At 42.2% G+C, this 23,834-nt stretch overlaps 2 protein-coding genes across 2 annotated transcripts in view; one reads left to right on the plus strand and one right to left on the minus strand.

Annotated features, from left to right (window-relative positions):
• Positions 1 to 1,880: 1,880 nt before the first annotated feature.
• spg7 (SPG7 matrix AAA peptidase subunit, paraplegin) lies at positions 1,881 to 11,037 on the plus strand. Its single transcript, XM_080758890.1, has 17 exons — positions 1,881 to 2,388; positions 2,773 to 2,875; positions 3,006 to 3,095; positions 3,231 to 3,466; positions 3,634 to 3,773; positions 3,967 to 4,060; positions 4,142 to 4,267; positions 5,257 to 5,419; positions 5,730 to 5,903; positions 5,985 to 6,109; positions 6,416 to 6,518; positions 6,629 to 6,739; positions 6,999 to 7,114; positions 7,420 to 7,576; positions 8,527 to 8,690; positions 9,082 to 9,159; positions 9,465 to 11,037. Exons 1-17 carry the CDS (start codon positions 2,149 to 2,151, stop codon positions 9,669 to 9,671), a joined length of 2,427 nt encoding a protein of 808 aa, XP_080615016.1. The 5' UTR covers positions 1,881 to 2,148; the 3' UTR covers positions 9,672 to 11,037.
• Positions 11,038 to 11,294: 257 nt separating this feature from the next.
• cdh15 (cadherin 15, type 1, M-cadherin (myotubule)) overlaps positions 11,295 to 23,834 on the minus strand; it is a 30,540-nt gene continuing 18,000 nt past the window's right edge. The window contains exons 2-14 of the mRNA XM_080758901.1: positions 22,278 to 22,445; positions 21,272 to 21,427; positions 19,458 to 19,602; positions 18,103 to 18,284; positions 17,322 to 17,450; positions 16,668 to 16,853; positions 13,973 to 14,214; positions 13,736 to 13,872; positions 13,402 to 13,632; positions 13,066 to 13,305; positions 12,721 to 12,869; positions 12,277 to 12,471; positions 11,295 to 12,177 (exon numbers count right to left, since the gene is read on the minus strand). Of these exons, the coding sequence (XP_080615027.1) occupies positions 11,983 to 12,177; positions 12,277 to 12,471; positions 12,721 to 12,869; positions 13,066 to 13,305; positions 13,402 to 13,632; positions 13,736 to 13,872; positions 13,973 to 14,214; positions 16,668 to 16,853; positions 17,322 to 17,450; positions 18,103 to 18,284; positions 19,458 to 19,602; positions 21,272 to 21,427; positions 22,278 to 22,445 (2,355 nt within the window). The 3' untranslated portion in view covers positions 11,295 to 11,982. The remainder of the gene's footprint in view (positions 12,178 to 12,276; positions 12,472 to 12,720; positions 12,870 to 13,065; positions 13,306 to 13,401; positions 13,633 to 13,735; positions 13,873 to 13,972; positions 14,215 to 16,667; positions 16,854 to 17,321; positions 17,451 to 18,102; positions 18,285 to 19,457; positions 19,603 to 21,271; positions 21,428 to 22,277; positions 22,446 to 23,834) is intronic.

A 23,834-nucleotide genomic window follows, 5' to 3' on the forward strand; every position in this document is an offset into this window, starting at 1 on the left:
GGTTTATTTATGTAATATAACATTTTTCAGAGATAGAAAATAGTCCTATATATTATTGTGATAAGAAAAATATGTATGGCATAGTGTAATACATTTTTAATCGTGCCCTGAGAAAATACCTCATATTAAAACGAACCTCTACACTACAGCATGAAATAATTTGCAAACAATTTAGAGACTATTTAGCACCAGATGTATATTATGTATATTATACAGATGGTGCTTTCTAACATTCAGAACGTTATTGATCTATTAGATAATGGGTTAAGCATATTGCGGTGCATAACTGTATGTAAACCCAACACACCACAACATGGGCTCAGTCTGGTAAAAATGAAACGGACCCTTCCATTGGCTAAAATCAGTGTTTTCTAATCTCATTGGTTTATTTCAATGTCAATCAGCGTGACGTAAACGCTTAATCTAGTAATCTACATCCTGTTTTTGTTTTGTTTTTTTGCGCCAGTATAATAAACATTGCTTATGTTTATTTTTCAACACGGTGGGACCCGACGGGGACGTATTTGACCAACAACGACGTTGATAGCCAAGCCCCTTCAAGTTCACATCATTACATGTGTGAGATCTATGTGGGTCATGATGTGGGTGGCTGGCACAAAATATTTTCAAATACCCACATATGAATTTGGGGGTCTTTTAAAATGTCGAGGACCACTGTTTTACCTAAATCACCAACAGTAGTGTGGTTTACATCATAAATTACCTAGTTTACAGGAATTACAGTACATCTATGGTGGTGTTACTGTTATGGCAGGAAGGCACCGCACTGCTCATGCGCAAGAACGTTTGTTGAACACCACTGCTAGAATTGACCAATACTACCCTCTGCTGGAGGATTATGGTCAATCCAATCCAATATATACAAACAACAAAGTTGTTAAAGTAATACACTAATACAACAACATTAGAGCCATATTTACTAACAGAAATCCATCTGCACATCAACGACTTCCTTCAAGCTTCCTATACTTTATAATTGCCAATTTGCCATATGCCTATAAATCTAACATATTTGTTGCTTAAAATTGTCAAGTATTTGGAATATGGAAGTGTGTGTGTGTGTGTGTGTGTGTGTGTGTGTGTGTGTGTGTGTGTGTGTGTGTGTGTGTGTGTGTGTGTGTGTGTGTGTGTGTGTGTGCAGCTGAAAATGCCATCCGCAAAGATACAATATTTCTACCTCCAGTCTCCATGGGTTATGTTTTATGATGATTCTAGACAGTAGACACTAGCGCTTTAACAATCTGTGCTGCGCAAATGTCCTCGCAGCGGTGAGTTGCATAATGAAAGGGGTTCGTAGTTCAGAGTTCAGAGTTTGTGTAGTAAAGAAATTATAAATGCAGTTAAGATGCGTAGTATACTAGTATCGTTTCCATATCGCACGCAAAAATAAATTAATTCACAAAAATAATGATACATGTATTATTAAACGAATAAATTTATTTTTAATTCGTAAAATAGAAGATAGTAGAAGGCCTTCTACTGAACAAGTGGAAAGCCTGGTGACGCGTTTCGCGAGGTTACTGAACTGTTTACTGTGGGATCGGGGTAGATAGTAACTGTTACGAAGGAACGTAGTGCATCTGCTTTGGCAATGCTTTGGCAATGTAAACGTATGTTTTCTCATGCCAATAAAGCCCTTTGAATTGAATTGAATTGCATCTCTGACATCACAACCGGGACGTCAGGGTGACATCACCCCCGACATGCCAACACCATAAATATCCATGCCTACGCAGGTGACAGACGGAATGAAGCAAAGAAGAACCCAGATCACGTAGCAGACCTCGGATACCAAGATATCAAGATCTCGCTAGTGACCGCCGGTTCGACACCTGCGCTCAAGGAAGATAGGTTTCTGTCCCTATCTCCTCGGCATTCTCAGACACGGCCTATTCAGGTCTCGGTCACAGTAACGTTTCTCGTGTTGAATTTTCCATCTTTGCGCGACTGTGGGTTGAGTACGCTAGCTGCTGCTCTTGCTGCCACAGTGATGGGGGGCATTGAGTAAACAAATGTTGTAATTACAATGTCATGACAATGCTCCCTTTCATAATATTCTAGTTTTGTTGCTATGTATGCTATATATTCATGTGATTGTGGGTGCTGATCTAATCTAACCGACTCGTCATGGCAGCCATGCTTTTACAACGTCCTGTTGGCTCCTGCAGAAAATACAGGACTTTACAATGGACACTATTGCGAAACGACTCACCATTAACAACAACCATCGCAGCAGCACACAGTTATGGCAGTAAACATCTGCTATCGAAATGCGTCAGTGATAAAAGGCTGATGCATTCAGGATCACAGCAGTCGCTAATTCGACAATCACACAGTGGTGTGAAGTTGAACTCTAAAATCCTTCAGGTAAGCTTTCCCGAAGACGTAACGCATACAGAAAGGGTAACCGAGGGTTCCGAAAGGCTATGTAACGCAGTGGTTCATTGTCATGCCAAGGACACCAACTAGATGTGTTTGGAGGGAGGTCAAATTACCAAATAACATATCCAATGACAACCCCTGCTCCATGGGGTCCCCCGGACACCCTTTGTGAACCACTGCTCTATTCAGGTCAAATTATGATTTGTAGTATGTTCTGGACATTTTGAAATGTATTTATTTCAGTGTTGTGGGGCACCCAGCTATAGCTACAAATTACAATAGTACAAGGTTAACTTAAACTGCCCCCCCACATCTATGCCCCAATAATTGCGTTTGCATAATGTATTAAACCTAATCTTCCTGTTTTAGAATCTCCTCTACAGACCATTGAGTCCTGGAATGATGGGAATGAACAAACTGTTAATCAAGAACCATTTGATGGAAAACCCTGTTGGTTTGGTAAATCTATTCGGTAAGTGTGTGTGTGTGTGTGTGTGTGTGTGTGTGTGTGTGTGTGTGTGTGTGTGTGTGTGAGAGAGAGAGAGAGAGAGAGTGTGTCCTATACATATTAATGTTAATCTACAGGCACTGTTTTGTTACAGGGGCTACACATTTTTTTAGTAAATCTCAGTCCAAAAAAGAGAAAAATAACAGTCATGGATCAAAGGGGAAAACTCCAGAGGATGATGAAGGTAAGAGGTGTCATGGATGGTAAATAATCATGTTCATTGTTTGATGGCATACATTCACTGTAGATTCATAATCATTGCCGTCACTTCCTCCTTGTGTTCCTTCTCTTTGCTCTCCTCATCTACCCTTCCTTTCAGAGGAGAAGAAGCGTCGTGAGCAGGAGGACCAGATGCACCGCATGCGGACACTCACCATCATAGCAATCATCATGGTCCTGTTGAATTCTATTAACACCAGTGGTGGAAACATATCTTGGAATGACTTTGTGCATGAGATGCTGGCCAAGGGAGAGGTGTCCCGAGTGCAAGTTGTTCCAGAGAGTGACATAGTGGACATCTACCTTCACCCTGGTGCAGTGATCTTTGGAAGGCCTGTATGTTTAATAGTTATTTTAATAACTACATCTTATGGAAGATGCCATAATAGTAATCTAGTTTGGAGTACAGTGTGCTCAAGAAATTCTCCCATGTTGCAATTATCTGCTCCCACTCTGTTTTGTGTTTAAATTCACTGTATGTGCAATGTTGCCTTTTTTGGCAGAGACTGGCCCTGACATACCGTATGCAGGTTGCCAACATTGACAAATTTGAGGAGAAACTGAGAGCTGCAGAAGAGGAATTAAACATTGACACAAAGGACAGGATACCAGTGTCGTACAAGCGGACTGGATTCTTTTGGAAGTAAGAGATAATTAAAGGGGAATACCACTCATTTTCAACATTTTAATATGTCGTTAATATACATTAGAGTTGTTTTATAATGTATGTACCGTATGTAATGTATTTTAGTGCTGATCCAGAAATGTGATTGGGCTAATTGCCATCTTATACATAATGACTACAGTCAATGTTTCTTTATCCTTGCACTTTGCAGTGCGGTTTATGCTTTGGGAGTGCCTGCTATTGTTGTGGCTATTCTCTGGTATATCTTCCGTCGAGGCATGAGAGAGGGTGGCTTCAGTGCTTTTGTGAGTAGACGATGCAACAATAATTCTTATATTGTATTGTTTTTATAGAGCACTAATTGTATTCCTGGATGTACTTAACAGAATCAGCTGAAGATGGCAAAGTTCACCATTGTAGATGGCAAATCAGGGAAAGGTGTGCGCTTCAAAGATGTGGCAGGCATGCATGAGGCTAAGATGGAAGTGAAGGAATTTGTTGACTACTTGAAGGTAAGAAACAAACAAAACAATACGGTATATTGGTGCAAATCTTATATATATAACATTAGCCGGGTAGCTCAGTCGGTAGAGCACTCTCTCTTGAACCACAAGGTCCTGGGTTAGATCCTGGGCACAGCCAACTCATGTGTAGTAGCATGGCTTGAGCTGTGATCGTAGGTGTTGAGCCCCATCTCAGCATTCCATCTCCCAGGTGTATTTGAAATAGGGATAGACATTAGACAACGTTCTCGACTCTTGTTAACAAAAAGGCTCTCAGGACTTTAGCTGGAGCCCATTTTTACTGCCCATTTTTTACTATGCTTGTACGTCCTGGTTCTCTAACATCTCAATGGCACAGAAACTTGATCCAAATCTCCCAAAACAATGACCCACTGTATATGCAGAGCATCTGGATAGCATTGGTTGGCTCCGGGTAGCATTGGCTGGCTCTGGGTAGAAGACAGAGTCAAACAATTGAAAATGGGTCTGACATTCAAAATTGTACATGCAACTCTACCCTCCATGCCCTCAGTGCCCACTTACTTGACCAACAGCCACAATACTAGAGGGAGCGTGAACAATGATCTGGTGCCACCCACTTATAAAACAACTATGAGTAAATTCACCTTCAGCAGCACTGCTATTCAGGTGTGGAATGCCCTGCTGCTTTTTTTTTTGGAAATCCTTTTGGACCAAAATGCCTGACCTTGTGCGGTTTGCATTTTTATATTGTCTAATAAAATATGCAATCAATCAATGAATGGCAATAAGCCTCTCTGACCTACTTACTTACGTATGTACTGTATATGATAATCTGTTTCCTCATAATTCTTAATTTGTCACATTAAATGTACCCTACCTGTGTTTTTGCATGTTTTAGCCCTTTAAAGCTGTAATCAGTCTGTTGTCTCCCTCTCAGCATCATTGTAAATCTCAAATGCAGGCGAATAAAACTAAGGCTTATGCTTTTGAATATCTCTAATGATATATTTTGTCAGAATCCGGACCGATACCTTCAACTGGGGGCCAAGGTTCCCAAGGGCTCGTTGCTACTGGGCCCCCCAGGCTGTGGGAAGACCCTATTGGCCAAAGCTGTGGCCACAGAGGCACAGGTACCATTCCTGGCCATGGCTGGTTCTGAGTTTGTGGAGGTGATCGGGGGTAAGGATAATCCCCCATTTAACGAGTTAGTTAGTCTTATCGATGTCGATTTTATAAACTTTAAAAAAGGTAGGAGCGTGGGGAGGTGCTAACCACCCCACACTCAACTCGTAGTCACAATGCAAATATTTTAAAATGACCAACGTTTCGGCAGAAGATGCCTTCATCAGGAGGTATCTTGAAGAAGGCATCTTCTGCTGAATTTTCTGAATTACACAGAAAAGTCTTCTTTGTGAATTAAACTCGGAGTGTATGCAATTATTTTCTTACACTCTGATATATTTAAATATATATTTGTGTCTGTGCTTAGGCCTGGGGGCTGCAAGGGTGAGGAGCCTGTTCAAGGAGGCTCGCGCCCGAGCTCCCTGCATCGTCTACATAGATGAGATTGATGCCGTGGGGAAGAAACGCTCGAACAACATGTCAGGCTTCTCCAACACTGAGGAAGAACAGACCCTGAACCAGCTACTGGTAGAAATGGACGGTGAGTTGAGTTTAGGACTGTTGACCCTGTCACACTGTGGAAAATATTCCAAGAAGCGTGAATGACATTTCTTTCTTCCAGGAATGGGCACGACAGACCATGTGATTGTTCTGGCCTCCACCAACAGAGCAGACATCCTGGACGGTGCACTGATGAGACCAGGCAGACTGGACAGACACATCTTCATAGACCTGCCCACTGTGCAGGTGGCTTTAAAACACTCAAAACCAACCATAGGATCTTTGATTAAGATGTTAATGCATATTTGTCTCATAATTTAATATTCATATATATATATAGTTAAACTCCAGAAGAAAAATAAAGATTATTTATTAATTAATAAAGTGTTCATGAGCATCATGTTTTCTTTTGCTCTTATGTCATTAGATCATAGTTGAACATATTACTCTTTGAGTCAGTGGTTATCGTAACATTTACCAAGCAGTGAAAGCATGCATCATCATAGTTCCATCATAGATGTCTTCTTATCTTGGTGTTTTCCTGTTTTGTAGGAGAGGAAGGAGATCTTTGAGCAACATTTGAAGATCCTGAAGCTAACTCAACCCGCTAATTTCTACTCCCTCCGTCTGGCCGAACTCACCCCAGGCTTCAGTGGTACTTAGTGTTTGTCTCGTGTACATCTCTGGCTTTTGACATTGCAACTGTATCTGTGAATATTGTATGTTGATTGCTCAATGTCTTTTGCAAACCCATCTTGTTGCCAGGCGCAGACATCGCTAACATCTGCAACGAGGCTGCCCTGCATGCTGCCAGAGAAGGCTACAAGTCTATTCATACTTTCAACTTTGAATATGCAGTGGAGAGAGTGATAGCAGGTATCTATTACAACAGGCAGAAAGAGGGAAGGGTTGATTCCCCATGAGTTTTCATTAAGACAGATGTACTGTAAAGTGTGTGTGTGTGTGTGTGTGTGTGTGTGTGTGTGTGTGTGTGTGTGTGTGTGTGTGTGTGTGTGTGTGTGTGTGTGTGTGTGTGTGTGTGTGTGTGTGTGTGTGTGTGTGTGTGTGTGTGGGGGTGTGTGTGTGTGTGTGTGTGTGTGTGTGTGTGTGTGTGTGTGCGCGCGCGCGCGTTCAGGTAGCATAAAGAAGAGTAAGATCCTGTCTAAAGAAGAGCAGAGGGTGGTCGCTTTCCACGAGTCCGGCCACGCTTTAGTGGGATGGCTACTTGAACACACAGAGTGTGTCATGAAGGTAATGGGCATACAAAGCATGGACTGTTTTGTGTGTTTGTAGTACAGTGAGTATAGTTCATAGGCAAAGAAAACATACACAAAGCATGTCACAATCTAGCTATAGAGTCTAGTGAACTTTATCATCCGACTAACGAATTTTGGAGTGCATGCAGACAGAGAAAGCCTGATTTTGTTTTTTACAAGGCCTCGCAGGCATCCTCACCCACCTGCTGATTTGTTTTATTCTTATTTAACCGTTTTATGGAGGCTTGAAGTTAATTAGTTGAGTTCAAGGATCAATACATTTTCTGTCGTGCATCGCAGGTCTCCATTGCCCCGCGGACAAATGCTGCCCTGGGATTTGCCCAGATGCTGCCTCGTGACCAGTACCTGTTCACCAAGGAACAGTTGTTTGAGAGGATGTGCATGGCCCTGGGGGGGCGGGCTGCCGAGGCTATTGTCTTCAATAAGGTTACCACAGGTACACATCACCTACTTTTTTATTTTAGCATTGCCATTTTTGGTTCATTGACTGAGTGTATACTGTATATACCAGTAAGACGCACTGAGGGCGAGAAGCAATAGGTCTGGGAATGCCCATGCCCATATATGGATTTTATATGGTTGCGAACGCAGTGAGCACTTACTATGAGACCTAGCAGATCATGTCTGTCTGTGTGTCTGTGTTGTGTGTGTCTGTCCCCCCTTTGTGCCCATATATGGAGCTGAGTGATTTGTTTGTGATTGATGCAACACACTCCATATTTGGACGTATAGCTGCTTTGGGGACTCCTTATATGGTTATGGCCAAGTTAAAAACTTAACTTAAAAATAACTTAACTTAAAAAAAAAATAACTTAAAAATAAATCTTTAAAAAACCCAAATATGTACGAGCTGCGTTCGCTTCCCGCGTTTGCGCGTCTTACTGGTAATATGTGTGCTAATTAGTAAGGGCAGGCGGAGCCTCGGGCCAGCTCAGTTATGGCCCAGTAGGGCCAGGCCTTAATTTTTGGGCCTGTTGAGAACTCTAAAGAGCGCTAAATGACTTTGAAGGAGGCCCGTCTAGAGTTTGAATGGACAGGTATCAGTCAAAAGGGAGACATCGAAGAGGAAGGATGGATGGGGAAAGATCAACATATGGAATGTCAGAACAGGTCTAAAGGTGCATGGATGGTTAGAGCGGCGCGATTACATACAGTACAAAGTCAATGCAAAGACGAGAATTGCGCGAACGGGCGCGGCGCGACCTGCCGCGGTACAAACGGGACGAGGCGAATATATAAAGGCAATGAAAGACAGTCGCTAACATGCATTCACAGCCACGTTGATTGACTTTTACATGTAGCATACACTAATGGACTATATTACTGTCAAAATGTGTCATTTCAATCTTGAAGGTAAAAAACAAATGTTTCCCTGTGTTGTGCTAGGGGCTCAGGATGACCTGCGTAAGGTCACCCGTGTGGCATACTCCATGGTGAAACAGTATGGCATGTGCAACAGTGTGGGCCAGGTTTCATTCCCAGACACCCAGGAGCAAGGTGCCATCGGACGGCGACCTTTCAGCCAAGGCCTGCAGCAGCAGATGGACCATGTGGGTTCCAAAATAGCACCACTGTGGCACTACCAGAATGGCCACCTTGGCAATTGGCACACATTGTAGGGTTGTCATGATCATGAAATTCTACTTGACGATTAATTGTCATACCAAAAAGATTGCGATTAAAGATTTAATTTGTTTTGGCATTGAACGTTGGACAAATACTATTTTTGAAAATGTATTAACACTTTTCAACGATTATGATGATTATGCAAAAATAATTATCTCATATAACACTTTTTGATTGATTGAATAATTTATTAGTCAGAAATGTAAACAGCACATGGTACATTCAGACATTAAGGCGAAAAGGATAACACAAAAAGTCCTGTTTTTGTTTAGCAGCTGAGTAAACGCATTGATTTGTATTTTGTTGTCGTTCTAGGAGGCTAAGATGTTGATAGCACGTGCATACAGGCGCACAGAAAAACTGCTTCTGGAAAACAGAGACAAGCTGACATTGGTAAGACTCTGTTGCCAGTTGCAGCCGTGTGTGTCCAATAATTTATCTCGGAAGATAAATGGATGTTTAATGGTTAAAACTGATATTTAGGATTTGGGGATGGGGGTTACAGATATGTCCGTGATTCATATTTTGTAGCACGCCAGCACCACGCACCAAAAAATACCCAATCTGCAAGTGAGCTTGTAGATCTGCTATTTTCAGTTTTACAGCTATGGTTAACAATGGCTAAATGTTTGGAAAACGGCATTCATTGCCGTTGTGAAATCTAATTTGTGTAATACAAAACGTATGTGTGTTTCCAGTTGGCCACTGCACTGTTGGAGCGTGAGGTGGTGAACTATGAAGACATAGAGGCTCTGCTGGGTCCTCCGCCATATGGGCCCAAGAGGATGATCGCCCCACAGAGCTGGGTGGAGGCTGAGAGGGACAAACAGGACACAGGACACGAAGAACCGCAGCCACCACCCCGTAAAGACACGGAGGACAACATGAATCCACAGCTGCTCTGATTTGAAAGATCTGAATTCTCAGAATGATTCTTAAGACCAATACATGCTCTGATCGACGTCCAAAAAAAACATGCCGTTTCGTATGGGTTTTCTGAACTAGTTTGGAGAGACAGAACCTCTGGGGGTGCAGCAGTTCTAAGATGGCCCAGCATGTATTGGCCTTAAATGTTGTTTTTCTCCTGTGTTTTGAGGAGGCCTCTTTCAAGAAAATGTGGCCCAGGTTCCACATAAACAACCCTCTGGAATGCCTAAAAGAAACAACTCAAAAACTGTATATTTTGTGTGACTTGGTCACAATCTCTGTGAAATTGTGCATTAATAAGGAAAAGAATGCTTAGGTTTAATAAATTGACAAGGAGAAAGGGAAGTAAAAAGTAAAGCTAGTGAAACATCAGCAAGCAATGTATAGTTTGTGGAGATAAAAGCAAGCTCTAAACAAATCCTACACAAATCCCATACACATCCTGTACCTGCATACAGGTACATCAGTTTTTTACTTAAAATATCTTTTGAGATGTGACCCCAGGAATTGTATTTATATTTGTACTCGCAAACTTTATCCCAGTGAGACAAAAGGTTCTTTGCATTAATGCAGTGGCGCCGTCTGGACGTAAAAAGTGTCATGGGAGTTGTGGTCCTTCATCTCGTTGGGGAAATGACGCCTGTACTCATGTGGCACAATGTTTTTCCTAATGTACGAATCAGCTTTGCCACACACAACGCAGAGATTCTCCTTGGCTGTGAGATAGTAATCCTGATGAGAATCAGGACGTCCCGAGGGTTCAAACAGCAACCGTACTATGAAAGGGTCTTCACTTTGGAGCTCTCCTATTCCTTTGGACAGGTACCACATAGCTTTCTTTTTGTCACAGGTACAAATTACAATATGTTTTTTTTTACGACGACAATTGCGAATGAATTTGGGGACGAATCATATGTTTTCTGAGAGATTACATTTACACCGTGTGAGGGTGTGTGAGAGATCTTTCTTAGATCAATATACATTATACAATCACAATGACTAGACTAGATGCAGATACCCGTAGAGAGTACTGGAATAAAAAAAAAAAGTATTTTGGTTGAAGTAGAATGGAATTTAGGTCTAATAGTGTGCAGTGGGTTTCTTTCAAGCACTGGGTTTTAGGAAAACAAATTATTCACATATCAGCAAACCTACAGTATACTCACCATGGTATCACTCAGTGTTTCTCAACCTGTGGGCTGGAGGATATTGCTTACACTGGTCTAGCTTGACTCTTGGAGTCAACAGATGTATCCAGTTATTGATCAGCATTGAACACTAAATTAGACAAAGTGCCATTGACACTGTCTATATGTATTGATAATTAAAAAGCTGCAATTACAATTTTGTTTGCCGTTTTAGTTTAATCAATTTTACTTGTTGGTCCTGTATCTGTACGAGTTCTCTCTCCTGATTGGATGAAATTGGTATTGCTTTATCATGCTGAACAAATGTAAAAGTTTATTTGAAACGAGTACTTCCGTGGGATAGTCCAAGTCCATCTTTGCATGGATGGCTAATCTGTCTTTAAATGGATGAATTATTTGTGAAAATGTGCATCCTGGAAGGAACATCTCTTCATAATGAATACACACAATACATGGAATTATTACATTTATTCTGTATTCAACAATAAAATCAAAAACTAAGTGAAAACACCAATCAAACCATTACATCTAAATAATTTGATCAAATCGGACATTGTGTGAAGTGGATGAATGTTAAACTTAAGAGATGCCCCCACAAAGCTTAGGTAATGGATGCTGGAATGGAGGATTCATGATACAAATGGATAAATAATGTTTACAAATAAAATCAATATCAAAGGAAATTTGTTTTTACAAAATTGTCACTTTTATATATAAAAAAGAATATCTCAGTCCTGTTGATTATACACACTGCATAATCATAATCTGAGAATGAAGTTAAAGTACATTTTCTAAACATTGTTTCTCTTGTTACATTCTCCACTCTTTGCTAATCATGTCAACAACCACTTTTACTTTCATGTGTACTGTTCCTTAGACCCAGAGTACAGAGAGACACAATTGAAGAATTGTCTCCCTACTCCCTAGTCTGTTCAAATGACTCCAAATGTAACCCAACAAATTAAGAGCATTGGACTTGCCATGGCAGAGATTAATTATGTGAATATATTTCTCAATATATTCTAAACCTAGTCCTGGACTGAATTGTGTTCAAGTGAGTCCAGTTCACATTGTGTCCAAGACTAGGTAGGCATAATCTCTAACTTGGATTATCTGCACAGGTCATCGTGCCATAGTTTATTTAGCTATACAAGTTGGCCAGTTTCTTGAAGCGTGGTCCCCAGTCATTCAGGTAGTCATAGTCCTGGTCTCCATCAGAGCTGCCTGAGGCAATGGAGCTGAGGCTGCCCGCCAGGGAGCCCTCGCCCTCATAGTCATAGATCAACGCTGTGTCGTACGGAGGCACATTAGGATCGTTATCCGCAACCTCTAGGCCCTGAGGACAAAATGACAACACACGTCAGATGAGACAACCTGGAGAAGTGTGCTGTTATTATAGGCTGTTTCAAAGTACGGGCCACTGAAAGCTTCTTACATCATTGATGTAGTCCTCGATGTCAGTAGGATCTGCAGGAGGCCTCCGTGGGTATGTAGGAGAAGGCAGGTTGTGTGGTGCATCCATCCGTAGGTGAGGCTGCCTTCCTCGGGGGACACCGGGCATCGGGCAGAAGGACCCAGGGGTCGAAGGGGCATCGTTGGGGTGACACAGCAGGTCAACGTTAAAGGCATTCTGGACAAGAATTAAACAAAAGTCAGTTTTGATTAAATCAGTTAAAGGGTAATTTTGCCGATATTTAACATACATTGTTCTATTGAGAGCCCATAGGAAAACCTCTTCCAAGTGGGTTCTCTGTGCGGACTCAACATTTTCTAGCACACTCGCACATGCTGAGATAGGGATTTAGATTAAATATCTTCTATGCTCTCGTGTGTGTGTCTGTGTGTCCACATGTACATGCGCGTGAGCACGTAATCTAACCTCATCTTCCTCTCCTCCTCCCTGCTCATCATAGTTGAGGACGTTGTCTCGTATGTCGTCATCTGATTCACCAACAAGCAGACCTGTTCCTTTTTTGATGTGATGGCTTCTGGTGCAGGTGCTTACCGCCACTGCCAGAAGGAGCAGCACTGCAATAAAATCACACAGCAGAGTTAACCATCAAACAACAAGTTAAAACTTGCATGTGCATCATCATCACATTGTAAAGGGCTGAAACCAAATTGTGTGATTTGGGTTTAACTATGCCAGGCATTTACCTATGCCATAATAATGTTACAGCCACAAAACAACTCTATGGGGTGTCTATTAGTTGTTATCACTTACGCAGTAAGAGAGCAATGCTGGCCATGACGATTATCAGGGCGATGAAGCTGATTCCCACACTAGAGCCCAAGATGGCTGCCACCTCCGACTTACAGTCTCCAAAGGAGTCACAGGGACACACAGTAACATTGACCTGAGCGTATGCACTCAGGCTGGGGCTGCCAGAGTCTGACACCAGTACAGTCACCACATATTCTCCTGTCTCCATTTCCACTAGTGACTGAAGCACAGCATGTGTCTCTGGAAAGGCAGAGGACGACAGTGGCATTAGACAAGACTTCATCCATCAAGACTTCATGATGCTAGTATTTCTTTGTATTTCCACTCACTCCATACCATTTATTTGGATAATGGTCCAATTGATTGACAGGTCTTCTGGCAGTTCAAAGGTGAAGGGCTCAGCATGTGGAGGCAAGTCCTCATCCCTAGCTGTCAGAACCAGACCGGCCTTCATCCCGTATGCCTGGCTACACACAGTCCCACTCAGCGGGGATAGCTTAGGAGGGAAGTCATTGGTCTCCCTGAGGGTGATGGCCAGTGTGGCAGTGCTCGACACACCACCAGCATCTATACACAGAGAAACACATAACATAAATTACCAAAATTCAACAATCTGTATAAAAGCCTGGCTAGTAACACAGACAATTTCAAAGCATTGTTCAACACTGACCTACAACTTTGATAACAGCACTGTAGACGTTGTTTTTAACATGCGGGGATCGAATGTTGAAGGTTCTCTTGGCGATGATGTCTCCTGTCTCTTTGTCGATGTCCAACCACCTGTCAGGATCTCTGCTGATCTCATACCTGGCACAGACACAGAAGAGGACATACTTGCAACATTGATGATCGGTTCACTTTTTTATTCATTCTTTTAAATAAACACAGGGGTACAGCTGAATTGTACCTTAGTTTTGAATTGTCTGGGTCATAGGCAATGTTGCTTTTCAGTATTGTGCCAGGGACCACTGACTCAGGCACCACAATGTTTATGGGGTCCTCCCGGAAGCGAGGGGCTTCGTTCTCATTTAGTACAGTGACCACCACTGTAGCACTGCTCACCGGGGCGCTGAGAGCCTTGTTCAAAGGTCTGACATTTCCCACTGTCAGGATCAGACTGTACTCGGGTTCCGTCTCATAATCCAATGGCTGTAAGAAAAAAAAGGTACAACACAGAAGCTGAAACCTGAAATGTTTTGGTTTATATCTTATTATAAGTATGTAGGTCTTACTGGCTTATCGTTTGTGTTGGCTGAGAATATCCCCTTTTCAATGCAATAGACCCCTGGGACATGGATTGTAACCTCAGAACAGTCGCCACCAGGTATTCCTAAACATAACCTCAGCAATACTATAGCTAAACCTAACGTTATTCCTAAAAGTAACCTCAGCTAATATATGCCTACACATGTATTCCTAAACTTAACTTGAGTAAAACTATCTTAACCTCTGTAAAATGAATTAAAAAAAAACACTGGTCCACAAAATAAATGGGGGTGAGTACCGCGTCCATTCCGGTACCCAACTCATTGGTAGTTGCATGGCCAGGCCCAGAATCAAACCCAGGACCACATGGTCCAAAAGGCAAGACATTTCCGACATTTACGCATGCTTTTTGAGGGGTGTCAGGCAATCCTTCATGCAGAGATGCCGTTCATCTTAATTCACCAAAACAAAAGTATTTACAGTGCTACTGGACAGGTGGCCCTATGTCCTTCCACCTCCACAGTCCTACTTTGACTGCCAGGCAGTGGGAGGCTTCCCTACATATAAAGGCTAAGCCCCTCCCACTGGAACATACCACCCTGAATTGATTCCACAATTATACCAGTAGGCCTACTTCATAATGTCCAGGGACAACACATATTATTCATCACATTATTATTATACTTATTATTCAATCAATTAACCATATCATACAAACAATGAGAAAGCAGAGTACTTTAAACAAACCCTCATACTGTTGGTAGGTTCCCCACACCCCACAGGCCACAGCTGATAGTTGCTCTCTACCATGGAGACAACAAGCAATTAACAATCAAGAGTCATCCATTATACATACACAGCCCGAAATAATATAATTCTCTGCAACATACACAATAAATAATAATTAAAACTTTAACCAGTCTCAGTGGCAGGCTGAACTGCCACAGCCACCCTTAGCCAATAAGGGAGGACCACCATTCTTGATGATGATTTCAGCGCCCCTCACTTCACACGGCCAGGGTGTGATTTCTTTTGACACACAATTAACATTCCGTATTTGACTGTGTATGCCTGGTATTGAACTTGATTTCCTACTGAGGCATGAGTGCCACAGTCCTGTAGTTTAAAAAGTATCCACTAGATGGTGCTATTGAATTGTGGTGTGTGTGAGTGAGTGAGTGAGTGAGTGAGTGAGTGAGTGAGTGAGTGAGTGAGCAAGCGAGAATGTGTGCACGTGTGTGGGTGGGTGGGTACCGTGGATCTACTTCATACTTGTAAATATTGTAATTTGTACAGTATCCACTACAAGTATTTGATTATTTTAGTTACAACAAAAGTTACTTACTTAAGTTACTTATAGATTTAGATTATTAGTACAAAACTGAAATTAACCAATTAAGCCCAATTTGTATTTGGCTATTCGAAAATAGACAATCTACAAGCTCACAACACGTAATTTAAATTAGACTGGAGCTTTGGTTGTATCTTAACTCCCCTCCATTTAAAAGCATTCACTCCAGCTCACTATCAAAAGTCTAAATTGAGAACCATGGTAAAGAACCATGGTAAAGAACCATGGTAAAGAACCATGGTAAAGAACCATGCTGCCACCAGTTATTTGTTTTGCATCAAATGTTGAGCTGTGTAAAAGTGCACCGCGCAATGGCTGAAAATCTGGCCAAAGTATTTGACACAACCAAAATAACTGGATGAAAGGAATGCCATTGTTGTCATTCTAACATGACTAGACGTGTGCCCGTTGGGCACTGGCCTACTTAAGTTATGATACAAGTTGGGAACAATGAAAATTATGCAATACCTGTTATATCTGTTGTCATAGCACCCGTTTTAACTGTCTGTCTCTGTGTAAGTTGCGCAGTGGTAAACGTCTGTGGAGAATGTGTGGAGAATCTCTGAAGAGTGAAAACTGACTGTAAAGACTAAGTAATGAAATGGCAGGTGTGGGGAATAAAGCTGTGCAGAGCCTGGGAATTTAACAGGCTCATTAGGTCCACTGGCAGAGCCTGACCAGAGCCTTTTGTGGCAGCTCTGGACAACCGTGTTTCCGACCGACTCAAGGCCGGGCACTGCACTCCCTGTGGTGGAGTGGAACGCGTGTGTCGAATTTGAAGTCGGCGGGGCGAACGGTTCTTGAGTTATGTGAATTACAGACGTACACACGTACGTACACATACACAGAGATTCTGTGCAATTATTGTAAGATGAGCCAGCATGTGAGATGCATTATGAACAATAAACCCTGCAGCTCACACCTATTTGAATAAAACCCTAACCCTAAACGTCAAAACCCTTTCATGGTGAATGTTGCAAATGCAAACGTTTCAGTGTTTTAGAGATATTTGTCCCCTCGAGTAAAGTCAGCCCCAGTACTGTACCTGTATTACAGTCAAAATGCCCTCGTTGGTGGCAGGGTCTGTGCTGATGGCGAAGTTGCCATTGGGGTCGCCCTCTGCAATGGAGTACTTGGCCTCCCAGTTTCCTGTTCCACGATCGTCTCTGTCTGTCACGTTGACCCTGCCAATGTCGTAGTCCTTCCTGTTCTCCACCGCTGACATGGCGTACTGCATGAACCACACATTACAAGCACAGAGCAGGGATTACAACACGCAATATATAGCATCCTATGAATAGAACCTATATACAGTATATTGTTTTGATTTGATTTATTGGATGTCATAAAAGAAAAACACATGCTACATGTTTATCAGAGAAATGTCAAGTATATCGACACAATACTTATTTCCATTGTGGTCCTTGATCTGAGAGAAGCAATACTTTACAACAAATGGGCAGTAAAACGATAAATAAAACAGTGTAAATACTGTACACACACACACGCACGCACGCACGCGCGCACGCACACACACACACACACACACACACACACACACACACACACACACACACACACACACACACACACACACACACACAGTTGTTTCCCACCACAAATTATCCGGCAGTTATTGATTGTTTGATGTTCGTCACTCATAAGCCAAAGACAGCACAACTGGTGGTATGAAACTCACCAGGACAGGGTTGAATTGTGGGGCATGGTTATTGATGTCAATTATATGTATGATGGCCACACCCTCGCTGGTCAGGCCCATGCCTGACATGTCAGCCACCTGCAGGGTCAGTTTGAAACTTTTCACCACCTAGGAGGGAATATAGCATTAAGCTTAGAGAATGTCACTGAAATCAACTAACATTTTCAGTGTGTCCTTGAGTTTTACTCTCTATCTGCTTGGCTCCTTGCAAATATATCATTGCTGTCAGGCATAAACCTCATATCCCTATATTTCTACTTTGTTTTACATTTTGTTCCACTCCAATTCATGTCCCACTTTCTCAAACTACAATGTTACATAAAACAAGTAGCAGAAATAGACAAGCTCACAACTCACCACATTTTTAAGAGAAAGTGATTAAGTGTGTCAGTGGGTTTTATATTGAACAAATATAGTACTATAAACAAGAACTTGCGACTAAATCATAACTCCATTGTATCCATTGGAACACAGGTTCTATATTTCCATTACCTATAAAGTAACGATTTTGGACATATATATATGGGCTGTATTTTGCGTGTCTTAGTACCAGGTCTTATTCCCTAACTTGAGTAAACTAAAGACCTGGAGGCGTGATCAATGCCATTTAGGGAAGTTAGGGAATAAGACCTGGTACTTAAGACACGCAAAATACAGCCCCATGATGGGGTTTTCACCCGACCCAGACCATATATTAATCTCCAGAATCTTTAGAAAAAGAAGCTGACATCTTCAGAGATATCTCATCAGTGCTCCCTACCTCTCGGTCTAGGCCAACGTCTCTGGTGTAAATGGCCCCAGTCTGGTTGTTGATGCCAAACATGGTCTTGGTCACAGCGTTGGGAGGTTCGCTCTCCTGGCGAATGATGGCGTAGCTCAGATAAGCGTTATCTGTGAGCGGGTCATCAGCATCAGTGGCAGAGACTGACATAACTGAAGTGCCTGTCAAAACAATCAAAATTAAATTCTAGGTCAACTGCAAAGTAAAGACACTGAATGTAAAAACCTATTTTACACAAAGATGTCATATGACTGACTGTGTTGCTCACCAAAAGTAACATAGCATCACAGTTGCACAGATTTGTGAACCAGCACGAAAGGTTCAAAGGAAGCCTTCACACTAGCGCTGCATTTCCTAAACATTTAGCAGCAAGATATGTACCTAGAATGAATGAATGATGATGGTATTATCATTTTAAACCTGTATGTTCCTGCTGTTTTAATCTACATAGATACAGTTTTTATGATATATCCAAGTCCATTAGGGGTTTATGGAAATTGATACATTTACAATAATCAATAGAACATGACATTCTATTGCTAGTTTGACTAATACTCGACTGACAACGTTGTGATATACTGTATACAGTATGCTACATATGGATGAAATGCAGCTGCATGGGAAATGCAGCTGCATGGGAATGGGACATATGGGACATACTTAAGATGTGTCGGAAGTTTAGAACAGCGGAGGGGTTTGTGTCAAATATAATTCAGACAGGAAACACTCACATCAGAATAGATTAACCATTTATTGCAACAAATGGAATACAGTTAGATTTGGCGTTAAAGGCTCCGCTTATGGGAGATGTTCTCTGAATTTTGTCTAAGCAGCATGCTAAGCAAAATCAGGGAATGCTAAGCAACCCCCCCCCCCCCCCCCCCCATGGCTATACAAGAACAGGCACATATCAACACAGTTAATGAGATGAACTTGAGTCATGCAAACTCGAAACATACAACTTGAATGCATCTTAACATTAAAGCCATGAATCAGATTAGAGCTATGCAACAATGAACTCTAGTTTACTTGATTTTCACACAAGAATTGCAGTTCAACATTCAGTTTACATGTTTGAGCAATAAGTAAACAATACATTGATATTAATATTTAGAATTTGAATCAGCAGACAACATTTTCACAAGTACTTGAGCCTATGCCAGACTCTTGAGCCTTATATGCCAGACCTATGATCAAAAGGTGGAGGCTATCGATGTGTGACAGAACGGTCAGAGATATGAATGAGGAATAGGATGATAGTCTGACAGGCTGATTACGGCTCAGGCATTCAGACTAATGTGCCTGTGTACTAACGCAGGCTACAGTGGATTTACCTGGAATGGAGAACTCTGGGACATCACCATTAAACTGGCCCTGGGTGAAGGTGGGTCTGTTATCATTCTGGTCCAGCACCACTATCTCTATTGTCGTGGGGTTCTCCAGTCTCTCTCCGCTTGGGGACAGAGCGAAGGCTTTGAGCTACACACACAACACACAACACACACACACACACACACACACACACACACACACACACACACACACACACACACACACTACATTACATGACTATGCACACTCCTGTTGACACCCATCCATGTTACTGTATCATCCACCACCACTTGACCACTTATGTCCACTGAGCCGTGCCATATCACCATCATCATCTACAACATTAAACCTGGCATTATATAACATACGTTCATTAACAAACAAGCCCGCCTCTATACATGAAATCTTCAAGGAGAAGCTTGATGTGCTGTTTTTAACAGAGATATGGCTTGGCTCCGAAGAAGATATTCTGCTAGCAGCATGCCCTCTGAACTATACATTCACCCATTCAATACACGGGAGCAAATGAGCTGGACTGGCAAATATCTTTTCAGACAACCTAAAATTTCAACCTCTTACTCTTTTTTACATTTTTTACATACAATTTTACATCATTTGAATACCAGGCCACCATACTGGAGAGTCAGTCCCCTGTGCTAATGATTAGTATTTACCGCCTCCTAAGTGTAGCAAAGCCCTGTTTTTAACAGAAATATCAGAACTTCTGTCTATCTGCTCCACCAACCATGACAGATCTCTGATTTACCGGAGACTGTAATTTGCACATGGACATTGCATCGGACACTATGGCTATGGACTTTTTAGAGCTTTTAAACTTGTTTTATTTGACAGGCCAACCCATAAACATGGACACACCCTGGACTTGGTGATCACTAGGTCTGAGCATCACTGTTAACAGAATGATTGAGAGGCCTGAGACCACCTTTTGTTGTGCTTCTCTATAGCTGTCTCCGATTTAGAGACAAACAATACAGAATAGACATTTTTAAAACACAGCTCAAGACCCACTTTACCATTATATTACACAGTACATTACACCTGTTCTGTGAACAGGTAAATGTTTTCATGTGAATGTTGTTTTTCCTGCTATGTGAACACATGTGGTTTTACAACATATAGGCCTATAAATCAAATGCCTGGTAAGCCTCCCACAGTGTCTGTGGGACACCATCTAAAACATATCCTCGCTGTCAGGCGCAAACCTAGTATCTCCAAAAAACGGTACTTGGGCATGCGAAAATGTATAAAAGGAATAGATGAAATATGAGATACAAGACAATATCTTTTGTTCTTTTTGGAATGTTACATGTGCAGGATATTTTCTTGCGCCATGGGCTACATGTCAAGTCCTCTGTTCCAGTACATTCTGAAGTGTGTCCCTGGTTGCCCATTAAGAGCCATACAAACTGACCTCTGACTCTTTGTAACTTATGTCTGTGACACGAGTGTGATATATGACGTGAAAAAACATTACAGAACCTTGGATTGAAGGATGTTGTGCAAGGTTTTGTAGCGTGCCTTGTGGGGGCTGAGCGATATGACTTCAAATGTTTTCCTCGATTACGATGAATGAATCTTTCTTCTCGATCATTTGGTTACAAGTCAGTTATTGGTTCTAATGATAGTATTTAATTCTATTTTCAGTTAATTACCCAGCCCTAGTACATTGTAACTGTTTTATATGTACGTCTGATTGTGCAACCTTCACGTGTATGCGTCCTGTTAGAGCCATCACAAGTATATTGGCATCAGAACATTCAAATGGCCTCATGTTCTGTACTGTATGTGGTCTCACCGTGAAGGTCTGGTATTTCTCTCTGTCAAGAGGCTGCTTGCTTCGTATAACACCCGTTTTATCATCAATCTCGAACAAGTTCTTGGGCTCCTGGTCCACTCCTACTCCCTCTAACTTATAGATCACCTCTCCGGTGAAGACTTTGTCCGATTTGATCTGAACAGACAGACAAGAGACAAGGCTGGTGATGATAACCTTATGGGAAGATGGCTGAGGGACAGGAAAGTGCAAAACACATGGTTACACCACATGTGAGTGTGTTGACGCTTATGGGAGGTTAAGTTGGGAGGGTATGAGCTCACAGTGGTCTTTGACCTATAACAGGAGGTAAATATTCAAGACTATAAATAGAGCAATTCTAGGCTACTACCGTACATAAAACTTGTATGCACCCAATGTTGATATTTTCTCTAAATGCATGCTCCATCTCCTTATTAGGTAAGATTTTATGCACCGTTACTTAGAACAGTCTTAAACTAATATTGACATTTAAACTATGTCTTTTTAAACACACATAATACTAACACCTATTATCTATGACGAGGAATTTCAACACATACATAGGGAAGATTTCAACCTCATCACCGGCCTGCCAAAGAAATACAAAATAAATTATTATTAATAACAATAATAATAATAATAATACATCACACCCATGTGAACTGAGCAGTGCAGTTTGAGTGTGTGTGTGTGTGTGTGTGTGTGTGTGTGTGTGTGTGTGTGTGTGTGTGTGTGTGTGTGTGGGACCCGAATGCCACCCCAATTAGCTGACTGCTCAGGGTGAATGGCCCGGCTGCTCAACAGTGACCTATTGACCCAAATCATCTACAGGGGTCAATAGGTCATGCTACGAACATTCCGTAATACAAATAGACATACACACACAGTGGTTCATTGGAGCTGTGTGCACCACTCAGTAACACTGGCATTCAGTTTCATTTGAAATTTTTGACACAGTAATCACTCTACTTTAGAAATGGATTTAATAATGAAAAGATAATCTAACCTGGACCAAGTTTTCAGGAACTTGCTTGCTGTTCTCCAACACTCTGATTGGAGGGATGATCCAGTCCCTCTTCACCCTGACCAATCCCCTGCTATCATGTCTCCATGGATTAAAGATCTCAGGCCGGAGCTCGTCCTTCTGGTATTGTGTTTCTGGGGAGCTTTGCACCTGAAATAATCAACAATTTCAGCATAAGTCAAGAGAAAGAGTCAGCACATCAAAACAAATAAGAAATGTATGAACACCGGTGTACTAGCTGTACGTACGTACACGCACGCACGCACACTCGCGTCGCACGCACACACACAACTGAAAAGTCTTAATAAGAGTTTTAGACTAAATTGATAGGCACTGGTTATCTTTTCCATTTTCTGAAAACGATTGTAACAATTTACTACTAAGGTTTCGGTTCGACAGCAAAGACATGCTGAAGAATAATGTCCTGCACACTAGTCCATTATTATTCAATAGATATTATCACAGATTATATTCAGGGATATCAGATTATGAAGCCAGCAACTCAATTTCCGCCCACCACTACCAGAAATATTGTCTACCCATAGTGTGATGTAGGCCTATACTCTTTCTATAGTCAAATACAAACTGTGTTCCAAACTTTGCAGCTGTTTAAGACCATGTCAACATTTCCCCTGTGTCCGCTACATCATTTCTTTGGGTCTGATTGAATGGCTCTATCCTTAACCCCTCCGTCTCTAATGTGGAATCCACAGCACGGGTCAGGGCAGAGGGGATACGGAGGAATGGCTTCAGGTTTCACTTTAATGCTTGTCTTTGTCGGCCTCCTTTGATCTGGGTGCAAATTAATTTTAAGACCAGGAAACACAACGCCTCATGTTCACTTTCACATAGTCATACACACATTCATTTGCCTCATCGCTGCCTTGCCACAGTATTCGAACACACCCACGCCCACACATGCAAGACTCACACTCACATGACAGCTGTCGACTATGGATTTAGAGTCTGTGCTTTCCCACCCTCATACACAGTCACCACACAAATTCCCCTTTATGCTCAGCTCTGCACCTGACTAGAGATTGGGGGTCACCTTACGGATCTGTCCCGCTGTCAAAATTCCTCATCCAAACACATGCATAAACACACTCTTACACACATACACACACACACACACACACACACACACAGGCACGCACGTGCACACAGAGTGTGGACTGTGGAGTGCTGCAAATTCAGCCAGCCAACATCTCCACCAGGCCGAAGTCATGGGGAGAGAGTATGTTTTGCACTCCGTCCGTCCGTTTGTGTGTGTCTGTCCGTCCGTCCGTCTGTCTGTCCATCCGTGTGTCCGTCCGTCCGTTTGTGTGTGTCTGTCTGTCCGTCCCTCCCTCCGTCCGTCCGTGTGTCCGTGTGACGTGTGTCCGTCCGTCCGTTTGTGTGTGTCTGTCTGTCCGTCCTTCCGTCCGTCCGTCCGTCCGTCCGTCCGTTTGTGTGTGTCTGTCTGTCCGTCCCTCCGTCCGTCCGTGTGTCCGTGTGACGTGTGTCCGTCCGTCCGTTTGTGTGTCTGTCTGTCCGTCC

This window comes from Protomyctophum bolini, assembly GCF_963924005.1.
Source record: "Protomyctophum bolini genome assembly, chromosome: 1".
In the NCBI taxonomy this organism is placed as follows: domain Eukaryota; kingdom Metazoa; phylum Chordata; class Actinopteri; order Myctophiformes; family Myctophidae; genus Protomyctophum; species Protomyctophum bolini.